This window comes from Neoarius graeffei, chromosome 22, assembly GCF_027579695.1.
Source record: "Neoarius graeffei isolate fNeoGra1 chromosome 22, fNeoGra1.pri, whole genome shotgun sequence".
Lineage (NCBI taxonomy): Eukaryota > Metazoa > Chordata > Actinopteri > Siluriformes > Ariidae > Neoarius > Neoarius graeffei.
Window position 1 is genome coordinate 48,947,124 of NC_083590.1, and position 14,133 is coordinate 48,961,256.

Here is a 14,133-nt window from a genome sequence, read left to right on the forward strand (position 1 = left end):
ACCGAACTCCTCCCACACCTGAGTTTTTGCTTCAGTGACCACCAGAGCCTTATTTCGCTTGGCCCATCGGTATCTGTCAGCTGCCTCTGGAGACCCACAGGCTAACCAAGCCCAATAGGACTCCTTCTTCAGCTTGACGGCTCCCCTCACCAAAGGTGTCCACCACCGGGTTCGGGGATTACCGCTACAACAGGCACCAACAACCTTGCAGGCGCAGCTTATATTTAAAGGGCCCATGGCATGGTGGTTTGTTGATGCTTTAAACGGGCTCGTGGAGGCTTCCGGATGTTATATCTGCAGCCTTTCTCGAAATGAACCCTCGGTACATAGATATAGCCTCCTGGGAGAAAGCCCCATTTCAGCGCTTTTCCCAGTGCGTTGTTTTGCTAATGAGAAGCAGGAGGCGGGGAAGGGTAGACGGTGGGGGTGTGCCATGGGGGGAGGGGGAGGGGCTGCTGTCTGCCTCCCAAGCCGGCCGAGAGCACTCCTCATCGGGCACGGCCAGGCGGGTGAATGCCCTGGTCCGTCCGCCCTGTCTAAAAAAATGGTACAACTCGAGCCCATGGTAAAACTGGGACTTTGTCATTTTTTCCCGCCTGAGGCCCATGGTAAAACTGAGCAGTGGGACTTTGTCATTTTTTTCTGCATGAGGCCCATGGTAAAACTGCACTTCCAGGAGGGGCTGCCGTCTGCCTCCCAAGCTGGCCGAGAGCGCTCCTCGTCGGGCACGGCCAGGCGGGCGAATGTCCTGGTCCGTCCGCCCTGTCTAAAAAAATGGTACAACTCGAGCCCATGTACCTGGCTAACTGCAGGAAGCGGTTAGCTGCACAGCTAATGTAGCCATTGCTAGGCTAACGCACCGATTTTAAAACATGGCAAAACGACCAGTTATACACTTCCTTGTTCGGTGTTTGTTGCTGATGCGGCAGGGATGCTTGGCACAGACCCAGGCTTCAGTGACAGTTGATGTGCAAAACCTGCCCTACTGTCCCAAGTTGTGGAAACATTCATCAGGAAAATGCTTCTAACAAACATACACCGTCTTAGGTAGACTTGACAGCGTATTATTGAAGTAAATAAAATTAAGCCACTGCGTCTTCAGGGGCTCTCCCGTCGGCAGTAAAAACAGACTCCTTTCTGTGTTGTCACATCCATGTACAGCGCAATTTCCATGTTGTGTCTTCTATGGGCTCCTCACTACAAAATGTAGTCATGTGTTCTGCGCATGCGCAGTAGGCTTGGTAGGACAAACAGCAACTTTTGAGTTGGGCGGGCAATCCATACAGTGGGTGGGAATCCGGGGGGGGGGGGGGGGGGGGGGGGGCGTGGGGATCATCTCCCTTGCTGACGTAGGCAAGGGAAGAGTTTATCAACTCGCCGTTTTGACGCGCCATTCTCAAATGTTGGGCATAGTTTGGTTTACACATTATGAAATTTCTAGCCACTGGGGTGACTTAAGAAGGTCAGAGGAACTCATTTTAACGTTAAAAAACCTCAGAAAGTGAAAATTTCATGCCATGGAACCTTTAATATATTTAACATGGAGTTCTCATCTCATCTCATTATCTCTAGCCGCCTTATCCTGTTCTACAGGATTGCAGGCAAGCTGGATCCTATCCCAGCTGACTATGGGCGAAAGGCGGGGTACACCCTGGACAAGTCGCCAGGTCATCACAGGGCTGACACATAAATAAACATATGAAAAACATTATGAATATACAGTATTTCAGTATGGTCTGGAATCACATATGGATATCATAATGTCACACTGATTTCGCTACATTTTTATCAAATTTCTGCACCTCTAATATTGTGCGGGTGTGTGTGTGTGTGTGTGTGTGTGTGTGTGTGAGAGAGAGAGTGCACAAGAGAGAGGTTTTGATCTATGTAGTGCTCAGCATAAATGAGTACACCCCCTTTGAAAAATAACATTTTAAACAATATCTCAGTGAACACACACAATTTCCAAAATGTTGAAAAGACAAAATTTAATATAACATCTGTTTAACTTATAACAGGAAAGTAAGGTTAATAATATAACTTGGATTACACATTTTTTCAGTTTTACTCAAATTAGAGTGGTGCAAAAATGAGTACACCCCACAACAAAAACTACTACATCTAGTACTTTGTATGGCCTCCATGATTTTTAATGACAGCACCAAGTCTTCTAGGCATGGAATGAACAAGTTGGCAACATTTTGCAACATCAATCTTTTTCCATTCTTCAACAATGACCTCTTTTAGTGACTGGATGCTGGATGGAGAGTGATGCTCAACTTGTCTCTTCAGAATTCCCCAAAGAAAATAATTTCTTTACACCACAAAGGTGAAGGCTACAAGAAGATCAGCAAAGCTTTACTTATCAGTCAGAATACTGTAGCAAAAGTGGTGCAAAAATTTAAGAAAGATGGAACGTCACAGAGACTTCCAGGTCGTCTACGGAAGTTAACACCTCGACAGGAGCGTCTTCTGATGAGAAGGGTTGAAGAAAATCGGCATGCAAGTTCACTGCATCTTTTTGGTCAAGATGGCGGCGCGTGTGGTTGCAGCGGCTTACGGCTCTCCTTTTCAGTGCTCTTTTTTTTGTTTGTTTTTGTATTTCTTTCTTGCTTGTTTGTGCACCATCGGTTCTGCGAACAGCCAGTACACCTGCCAGACACTTTTAGCCATCAGTGACCAACACCAGATATCTGTTTAGAGCGACTTTCTCTTCACGCATAACATCCCAGATGACATAGCAAGACCACCGGGCTCTCCATGGATTGTTGTCGGGTCTAGGAGGCGGCGCAGATGGAGGAGGGAGACGAAGCAGAAGTGGGGCCGCAGGTCTGGTGCTATGCTAAGGCTAAGAAAACAACCACACAAGCCACCTCTACCGAGCCTGTATCTCTCCAATGCCAGATCTCTGGTGCATAAAATGGATGATCTGGAATTACAGCTCGCTGGAAATCACTGTGTTTGGGACTGCTGTATTTTAATTATCACAGAAACCTAGCTTCATCCGGAAATACCCGATGCTAGCTTGCAGCTAGCAGGCCGCACTCTGCTCTGCTGGGACAGGACTGACGATTCCGGTAAGAGCAGAGGAGGGGGGCTCTGTATTTACGTGCATGATACTTGGTGTAACAACGGAACAATTATAGATAAACACTGTTCCCCAGACCTCGAGTACATGTCTGTAAGATGCCGGCCTTTTTTTCTACCTAGAGAGCTAACCGTGGTGATTGTCATAGCTGTGTATATTCCACCTGACGCCAGTGTAAACACAGCACTCTCTCTCCTGCTGAACACCGTTAACAAACAGCAGCGGGCCCACCCTGACGGTGTTCACATAATAGCAGGTGACTTTAATAAGGCCAACTTGAGAACTGTACTACTGAAGTTTTACCAACATGTTAAGCGTTCTACTAGAGGGGAGAACACTCTGGATCATGTTTACTCCAACATCAAGCATGCGTACAGAGCCATATCCCTCCCCCACCTCGGCCAGTCAGACCATCTTTCCCTCCTGCTCTCCTCAGCCTACACTCCCCTCAGACGCAGAGCCAGGCCCACCACAAGGACTATCACAACCTGGCCTGACAATGCACTCTCCAAACTACAGGACTGCTTTAAAAAGACAGACTGGGACTTGTTTGAACACCAGGAGCTGGAGACATTCACAGGAACGGTGCTGGACTATATCAAGTTCTGCATCAGGAACGTGATGGTGGATAAAAACATCCGGGTCTTCCCAAACCAGAAACCCTGGATGACCAGCCAGGTCCGCTCACTCCTCAGGGCTCGCGATGCTGCATTCAGGTCAGGTGATAGAGCTCTGTACAGAGCCGCTCGAGCTGATCTGAAAAGAGGAATAAATAAAGCCAAGGCAGACCACGGGCTGCGCATAGAGTCCCAGCAGCACTCATCTGCTCCTGCCCTGCCCCCACCACCACAGATCCTACACCACTCCTGGTAAGGTGCTCAGAGCGTGCACCCACCAGCTTGCCCCTACCTTCACCAGGATCTTTAACCTCTCCCTGGCTCAGGCAGTCATCCCGCCCTGCCTAAAATCTGCAACAATAATCCCAGTGCCGAAGAAGTCTCCCGTCACCAGCCTGAATGATTACCATCCTGTGGCCCTCACCCTGGTAATCATGAAGTGCTTTGAGAGACTAGTCCTTCAGCACATCAAGGACCACCTCCCCCCAGACTTTGACCCCTACCAGTTCGCATATCGCACAAACAGATCCACAGAGGACACCATCGCCATAGCTCTCCACTCTGCGCTAAATCACCTGGGGCAGCAGCAGAGCTATGTCCGCATACTCTTTGTGGATTACAGTTCAGCTTTTTTTTTAAAGATATTTTTGGGTCTTTTTTCACCTCCATTGGATAGGACAGTGTAGAGGCAGGAAATGAGCGGGAGAGAGAGATGGGGAGGGATCGGGAAATGACCTCAAGTCGGAATTGAACCCAGGTCCCCGGATTCATGGCACGGCGCCCCATCCACCTGAGCCACGATGCCCCCACAGTTCAGCTTTTAATACAATAATCCCGGACATCCTTATTAGAAAACTGGACACTCTTGGCCTCCCCCCCTCACATGTGCCTGGTTAAAGGACTTTCTTACTAACCGGCCCCAGACTGTGAGACTTAGCCCCCACTTCTCCTCCACCCGCACGTTGAGCACTGGCTCGCCACAGGGCTGTGTGCTGAGCCCCCCCCTGTACTGCCTCTATACCCATGACTGTAGTTCGACCTACAACAGCAACCTCGTCGTCAAGTTTACTGACGACACCACAGTGGTCAGACTCATCTCAAAGGGAGATGAGGCAGCCTACAGAGAGGAGGTCCTGAAGTTGGCAGCCTGGTGTTCAGAAAATAACCTCGCTCTGAACACCAAGAAAACCAAAGAGCTCATTGTTGACTTCAGGAAGCACAGCACCGACCTAGCCCCCCTCTACATCAACAATGTGTATGTGGAGAGGGTCCACACCTTCCGGTTTCTCAGCATCCTCATCTCCGCCGACATTTCCTGGTCAGTAAACATCACAGCAGTCATTAAGAAGGCTCAGCAGCGGCTACACTTCCTGAGAGTCCTCAGGAAGTACAACCTAAACTCCAATCTGCTGCTGACCTTCTATCGCTCATCCATCGAGAGCCTGCTGACGTACTGTATTACAGTATGGTACGGCAGCTGCACTGCTGTAGACAGGGAGAGGCTCCAGAGGGTAGTTAAGGCAGCACAGAAGATCATTGGCTGCCCTCTCCCCTCCCTGATGGACATTTACACCTCCCGCTGCCTTAGCAGAGCTAAGAACATTATCAAGGACAGCTCCCACCCTGGCTTTGATCTGTTCGACCTGTTGCCCTCAGGGAGGCGCTACAGGTGCATCAGGACAAAGACAAACCAATTAAAAAACAGCTTCTTTCCAAAAGCCATAACCGCCCTGAACTTGGATATGCTCTGACTTTATAGTCTATTTATTTTACTATGCGACTCTCCTCGTGCAATAATTTATAATGTGCAGTACTTTATAAGGGACTTTCTCTGTGCAATACTTTTATAATGTGCAATACCTCACTCCACAATGTGAAACACAACACATTCACCTCACCTCAGGACTGTGCACCTTACATACAGCACATGCACCTCAGGACTGTGCACCTTGCACACAACACGTACATCTCAGGACTGTGCACCTTACACACAGCACATACACCTCAAGTCTGTGCACCTACCTTACCTTGCAATACTTCATAAATGTGTAATATTTTATTTATTTTACAATGTGACTCTCTCGTGCAATAATTTATAATGTGACTCTCTCTGTGCAATAATTTATATGTGCAATGAGCAATACCTCACTCCATAATGTGTTACACAACACATACACCTCAGGACTGTGCACCTTACCCCCTTACACACTCCCCCCCCTTCCCCCCTTTCTCTCTCTCTCTCTCTCTCTCTCCACACTGTTTGCACTGTTATTGGAGATGCTTTAATCTCATTGTACATGTGTATAGTGACAATAAAGGCATTCTATTCTTCTATTCAAAACTGTATGGCATCACAAAGGTGAGGAATACAAAGAAAAATGCATGGTGCCTACAGTGAAACATGGTGGTGGCAGTGTCCTTATGTGGGGCTGCATGAGTGCTGCTGGTATCGGGGAGCTGCATTTCATTGATGGCATCATGAATTCACAGACGTATTGCTCTATACTGAAAGAGAAGATGCTACCATCACTTCGTGCCCTTGGTCGTCGTGCACTTTTCCAACATGACAATGATCCTAAACACACATCTAAGGCCACTGTTGGATTTCTGAAGAAGAACAGGGTGAAAGTGATTCAGTGGCCAAGTACGTCTCCTGATCTGAACCCAATCGAACACCTATGGGGAATTCTGAAGAGACAAGCTGAGCATCACTCTCCATCCAGCATCCAGTCACTAAAAGAGGTCATTATTGAAGAATGGAAAAAAGATCGATGTTGCAAAATGTCACCAACTTGTTCATTCCATGCCTAGGAGACTTGGTGCTGTCATTAAAAATCATGGAGTCCATACAACGTATTAGATGTAGTAGTTTTTGTTGTGGGGTGTACTCATTTTTGCACCACCCTAATTTGAGTAAAACTGAAAAATGTGTAATCTAAGTTTATATTATTAACCTTACTTTCATGTTATAAGTTAAACAGATGTTATATTAAACTTTGTCTTTTCAATATTTTGGAAATTGTTTGTGTTCATTGAGATATTGTTTAAAATGTTACTTTTCAAAGGGGGTGGAATCATTTACACTGAGCACTATATGGTCAATTCAACCTCCTTAGGTAAGCTACACACAGATTAAAACCTCTCTCTCTCTCTCTCTCTCTCTCTCCACATACATATAAGGGAGCACATTGCCAGCTTGGCACTGTGGATAACAGCTAGAATAATCCTGAGTGTATGCGTGGGTAACAGTGAAATGAGTGGGCACAGGGAACACAGTTACTTAGTTATTTACTTTATTATTTGCTCATTCTTTCGTGTGAACATTTATTCATTTAAAAAAAAACAACACTTGGAATAAAAAAAAATATTGCCCAAAAATGTAAAATAGTTATTAATTACCACATTATATATGTGATGCTTAATGATAATACAATATCTCATCTCATCATCTCTAGCCGCTTTATCCTGTTCTACAGGGTTGCAGGCAAGCTGGAGCCTATCCCAGCTGACTACGGGCAAAAGGCGGGGTACACCCTGGACAAGTCGCCAGGTCATCACAGGGCTGACACATAGACAACCATTCACGGTCAATTTAGAGTCACCAGTTAACCTAACCTGCATGTCTTTGGACTGTGGGGGAAACCAGAGCACCCAGAGGAAACCCACGCGGACAACATGCAAACTCCACACAGAAAGGCCCTCACCTGCCACGGGGCTCGAACCCGGACCTTCTTGCTATGAGGCGACAGCATTAACCACTACACCACCATGCCACCCCTTACCATATTTTAAACATTTTATATTTCATTGTCTTTTGGAAAAAACTAATGCCATGTGACCTCCTGGACTGGATTTAGCAACTACTAATGCCTATATCAGGGATACACATTGCAAAGAAGCTCTTTGTAATGTTACTATTAAGACTTTTTCTTACGACTGAGTTCGGGGAAACCACGTACAGAGACGATGTCCATTGCTGAAAAGAGTCTCTCAACTCTCTCTTTAGCCCTAAAGGGCAACGTTATTAGGAAACCTGCCCCAGAACGGCAGGCAAAATCGTGAAACAGGCAATAGGTTGAGCGAGGTACAAACAGGCTATTGTAGACTCGGCAGAATCAAAGACGAGAAACAAGAAATCAGGGATCAGGAAACCAAACAAGGAAATAAGGCTTGGTAATATGTCAGCAACACAACTCAGTACTTCACAAAGTAAGTGTGTTTTCACAGTCTTTATTTAGGAGCGCTGATTGTGCCTTAATCCTGTGCAGGTGTGAGTCGTTTGTGGCGCACATGCGCACTGTCTGGAACACACCCGAGGTGTGACATGAAATTAGTATAAAAATTCATGTAGATATAAATATCTTATGCCAAATTATTATGGCATGTTACAAAAAATAAAGAAAAAATCAGAGTCCTTGTCTCCAATTTATGAGTCCGAATGCAGTTAACGCACGAGTCCAAGTCATCAGTGCTCAAGTCCAAGTCAAGTCACGAGTCCTTAAAATTAGGGCACAAGTCAGACTCGAGTACTACAAGCCTGGTATGAATGGGAGAGAACACCAAACGATACTTCACGAGGAGCTGGTTTGAGAGTGGGACTTATATAGGTGTGTTGTTGATTGTACAATAACCTGCAGGTGGTGTGATTAATAGTCAGGTGACAGAGGGCACTGTGATTCTTGGGGTTTGTAGTCCAGAGCGGCCATGTTTGAAGGCCACTCTAATCAATTGCTCTGTGAACTGTTACTGACACAGACAGAAGTGCCTGGTTGATGAAAGAGATCAGCAGAGAATGGCCTGACTGGTTCAAGCTGACAGTAACTCAGATAACCACTCTGTATAATTGTGGTGAGCAGAAAAATATGTCAGAAGATACAACACATTGAACCTTGAGGCGGATGGGTTACAAAAGCAGATCATCACATCAGGTTCCACTTCTGTCAGCAAAGAACAAAAAACTGAGGCTGCAGTAGGCACAGGCTCATCAAACCTGGATAGCTGAAGACTGGAAAAACATAACCTAGTCGGATGAATCTTAATTTTCGCTGAGGCACACAGGTGATACGGTCAGAATTTGGTGCCAACAGCATGAATCCATGGACCCAACCTGCCTTGTGTAAACAGTCAGACTGGTGGAGGTGGTGTAATGATGTGGAGAATGTTTTCTTGACACACTTTGGGCCCAGTGACATAGCCAGAAATTTAATTGTGGCTGAACCTGAACAAAATTGGTTGGGCCACAAAATTCAGTATAGCTCAATAGCATTTACAGTACATTACAAGTGTGAAAAGTGTTCTGCTATGCATTGGCCTGCTGTGTCATCATAGTGACATCCCTGAACAGCCCTAAAAATCAAATCTGTCCACTCTGTTCAGTTACTACAAGACACTGCTTATATTCAGAATCTGAACAGCATGCCAGAGCAGATGTAGATGAAATCAGCTTCACAGTGTACAGTGGTACCCTAACATTACCTGTTTCTCTCTCAGCTACCGAAGCCATCTCGGAGCTCTAATATAGTCTCAGATAGTCACACTGTTTTTCCAAGCATACTAGGCCTACAACAGTGAACCCGCTCGTGAAAAAAAATAAAACACAATCAATTTACAACATAAGAAACATCACATGCATTATCAGCCATAAACATTGCAGACACAACTTCAACAAAATTCATAACCAATTTTGCTAACATCATCACTATTTCACTATGAGCTAGAGATATACAACAGGCGACACAACAGCCTGACAAATTGACTCCAGCAAAAAACATAGTTTTACCACACCTTTGATGCCCTGTTTAGAATACATCATGACAATGTCTAAGAGCACTTTCACATGCTGATGGTTTCTTTCAACAAATGCAACATTACCAGCATCTCATTACATTCATTTAGCAGACACTGTTATCTAGAGCAACATACAAAAATTTTATCAAACCTGCATGTCTTTGAAGTGGAAGGCAACCCACACAGACAGAACATGTAAACTGGACACAGAAAGTCCCCTGCCAGCAATGAGGTTCAAACCCAGAATCTTCCTGCTATAAGGCAACAGTGCTAACCACTGCACCACCACAAAGTTGATTTTGCATAGTCCCGTGGCTATTTGGTGCATGGCCTTCTTTGTAAGATGCCAGTGTACTAAATGCAAGAGCATGTAGCTTGCTGTTTAGAACAAGCATCTTTGAGGTGCTTCCATCTCAAGTTCCATCTATCATGAATGAATAATCCATAAAAACCCAGGAAAATATCTATAGTATTTGCAAAAGATAGCATTCATTGATATGCTATACTCAATCCACTTAAAGCTCTTATACCAACTTGTACAAAGCCATGTACTTTTCCTCATATGACAGTTCCAGGAAAATGTGTCATTCTTGGTTGAGACTGGTTCGTTAATTACAAACAGGTCTGCTAGCGCCACAGGGAGAGTCCTTTCCAGCTTTGCTGGGTTACATGGTACTGGCCCTGGGCTACTTTGAGTGTCAGTCAATGGTGAAGGCCTGTCTGTTGAGAAGTTTGGTGGCACTACTTTGGTGTCCCCCTCCCCCATCATGTAATGCTGGCAGTGGCATCAGACACCAGCTCTTCCAATTTTTTTTTTGACATTGCTATGCCAACTTTGTTGGACACCAAGCTACTCTTAAGCTACAATAACATTAGCATGTTTGTTTCAGGAAAACAAGCAATGTGGCACATATGACAAAGATTTTTTATTAGTTGAAATAAGTAATAGATTATTGTATTGCTTTCCAACAGTATGAAATAAAAATGAGTATTAAATCAGTATGAATCTCAGATTTATTCATCTCATTATCTCTAGCCGCTTTATCCTTCTACAGGGTCACAGGCAAGCTGGAGCCTATCCCAGCTGACTACGGGCGAAAGGCGGGGTACACCCTGGACAAGTCGCCAGGTCATCACAGGGCTGACACATAGACAACCATTCACACCTACGGTCAATTTAGAGTCACCAGTTAACCTAACCTGCATGTCTTTGGACTGTGGGGGAAACCGGAGCACCCGGAGGAAACCCATGCGGACACGGGGAGAACATGCAAACTCCACACAGAAAGGCCCTCGCTGGCCCCGGGGCTCGAACCCAGGACCTTCTTGCTGTGAGGCGACAGCGCTAACCACTACACCACCGTGCCGCCCCCCAGATTTATTTAAAAAGAAAATAAGTTATTTGATTGGATGGGCCAAGGCAAGAAATGGGTGGGCCCAGGCCCATCCAGGCCCATGAATAGCTATGCCCCTGTTTGGGTCCATTAAGACTAGTCAGTCATTACTTGAATGCCACAGCCTATTTGAGTATGGTTCCTGACCATTTGCATTCCTCCATGGCCACAATTTACCCTCTTCTAATGGCTACTTCCAGCATGATAATGCACCATGTCACAAAGCAAAATTCCTCTCAACCTGGTTTCATAAACATGACATGGTGCCTGGTATTAGTACTACCAGTTGAATAAAGTGATATATATATATATATATATATATTTGTTCAGGTGTTAAGTAATATTTATACAAAGACATTCATTTTCATTACATTACAGGCATTTAGCAGACACACTTATCCCAAGTGATGTACAACATACCCAGAGCAGACTGGGGGTTAGGTACCTTGCTCAAGAGCACTTCAGCTATTCCTGCTGGTCCAGGGAATCAAACCAGCAACCTTTTGGTCCAAAAGCTGCATCTCTAACCATTAGGCCAATTACAAGGAACTTATATAAGTACTGGACTGGTAAATATCTTATTCTTTTAGTTGTATGCCTTGTTTTTGGCCTTTGTTTATTGTGCATAGGAATATTTCATAATTCCTCAAACATACCCTTTAAAAAGTAGTAATGTGTATTTTAAATATGTTGGTCCTTTAATATAATAAAAATCTTGGATTATCACAGCAGGTAACATGTATGAGACCCTAAATACTCAATTTTAATCACACAGATGTTTAATATCTTTAATGTTGAATGTTGAAGGTATATTCTTTTGATTGTTGTTGTCATTTAGATGGAGATACTTCACAGCACTGAAAATAAAATAAAAGAAGAGCTTCTGAAGCTGCTGAAGGAACTCAGATTCCCAAACCCTCTTCACAAACCAGGCAGCAAGTATGAGGAATATTACACACTGGAATCAACAGTGATCTGTGTGTGTTATTCAGATTCTGATCCACAGCGGTACTACGGGGCATCTCTTTCCTGCAGAAAACAAAATGCAAAGAGAATTCTGATCGACCTGTCTTGTCTTCAAACGTGGCATGAGTATGTGTCCCATGCGGTCATGTCATTTTATCCAGAAGGTCCTGGTGATGGTATAACATTCCCCGAGTCAGTGAAATGTCAGGCATACTTTAGAGACCGGAAAGAAAATGTTTATGAAGAAAAACGTCCATGTTTAAACTGTAAGCAACTGTTTAATCTGAAAGATGCAGACCCAGATAAAGTGTTTCATCCCTATGGGAACTGTGCTGAGACAGAGTGCTTGAGCAATCTATTGAAAAGTAATACATGCATAGCAAAGAAAACACAGTTGAACAATTATACAGCTGAAAACCTAAAAAAACTCAGAGGTGAAACAAAAGACCGCTTGATAAAGGAGCTTAAAATGCTTGGCATTGAAATTGTTGATCAGAACATTCTGTTCTACAGCCCAGTGCAAAGGAAGGGTGATGAATTCAAAAATAAATTATTACATTTGCTATCTTGATTCTGGGAAACATAAAACATTGTATGAACACAAAGTTTTCAGATCGTTTAATCTTGTATATACACTACCTTTCAAAAGTTTGGATCACTTTGAAATTTCCTTATTTTTGAAAGAAAAGCACTGTTCTTTTCAATGAAGATCACTTTAAACTAATCAGAAATCCACTCTATACATTGCTAATGTGCTAAATGACTATTCTAGCTGCAAATGTCTGGTTTTTGGTGCAATATCTCCATAGGTGTATAGAGGCCCATTTCCAGCAACTCTCACTCCAGTGTTCTAATGGTACAATGTGTTTGCTCATTGCCTCAGAAGGCTAATGGATGATTAGAAAACCCTTGTACAATCATGTTAGCACAGCTGAAAACAGTTGAGCTCTTTAGAGAAGCTATAAAACTGACCTTCCTTTGAGCAGATTGAGGTTCTGGAGCATCACATTTGTGGAGTCGATTAAATGCTCAAAATGGCCAGAAAAATGTCTCGACTATATTTTCTATTCATTTTACAACTTATGGTGGTAAATAAAAGTGTGACTTTTCATGGAATATACAAAATTGTCTGGGTGACCACAAACTTTTGAACGGTAGTGTAGTCTGTGCCAGATCCTACACAAGAGTACATGTTGGATCTTGTTTTATCATGTGGTCTGTTTGTTTCTAACATAGAGATATGTGATATATGTGAGTTTCTCTGACCACATGCCTGTTTTATTTATGATCTCTCCTCAGTCATGTGCTTCAATTTATTGTTGCAATACATTTACTTCTTTCACTGCTGCACAGTTGTCTGTTGCTGTTAAAAATTTGGTTGAGTCTCACTCGGGCTCCTCCGTTTGTTTTAATACTAAAGAGTTAACCTTATTCCACTTGCTAAAACACCCTAGATACTGTTACTCCCCTTAAAGGAGCTGTGTCGCGTGTAGTGCACATGCTCCGCATGAATCAAAATCTTGAAAACAGTTCAGCCCAACCAGAAATCAAAAGTTGGAGAATCCGTTTGATTATCGTCAAAATCGACTTCCATTGTCGCTAAACTATCTCATCTCATCTCATTATCTCTAGCCGCTTTATCCTTCTACAGGGTTGCAGGCAAGCTGGAGCCTATCCCAGCTGACTATGGGCGAAAGGCGGGGTACACCCTGGACAAGTCGCCAGGTCATCACAGGGCTGACACATAGACACAGACAACCATTCACACTCACATTCACACCTACGGTCAATTTAGAGTCACCAGTTAACCTAACCTGCATGTCTTTGGACTGTGGGGGAAACCGGAGCACCCGGAGGAAACCCACGCGGACATGGGGAGAACATGCAAACTCCACACAGAAAGGCCCTCGCCAGCCCCGGGGCTCAAACCCAGGACCTTCTTGCTGTGAGGCGACAGTGCTAACCACTACACCACCGTGCCGCCCCCCGCTAAACTATCATTATTTTGAATTCTTTTTGTCTATTTCAATTGTTTAGATATTAAGTTCTCTGGGGCAGCATGATGGTGTAGTGGTTAGCGCTGTCGCCTCACAGCAAGAAGGTCCGGGTTTAAGCCCTGTGGCCGGCGAGGGCCTTTCTGTACGGAGTTTGCATGTTGTCCATGTGGGTTTCCTGCGGGTGCTCCTGTTTCCCCCATGGTCCAAAGACATGCAGGTTAGGTTAACTGGTGGTGACTCTAAATTGACCGTAGGTGTGAATGGTTGTCTGTGTCTATCAGGGC

The 14,133-nt window shown here is 44.5% G+C and overlaps 1 protein-coding gene across 1 annotated transcript in view; it reads left to right on the forward strand.

Moving 5' to 3' along the window:
- Positions 1-13,528, forward strand: part of LOC132870451 (uncharacterized) — a 29,148-nt gene extending 15,620 nt beyond the window's left edge. Inside the window, exon 5 of the mRNA XM_060904092.1 lies at positions 11,725-13,528. Within this exon, the coding sequence (XP_060760075.1) occupies positions 11,725-12,423 (699 nt within the window). The 3' untranslated portion in view covers positions 12,424-13,528. The remainder of the gene's footprint in view (positions 1-11,724) is intronic.
- Positions 13,529-14,133: the final 605 nt, after the last annotated feature.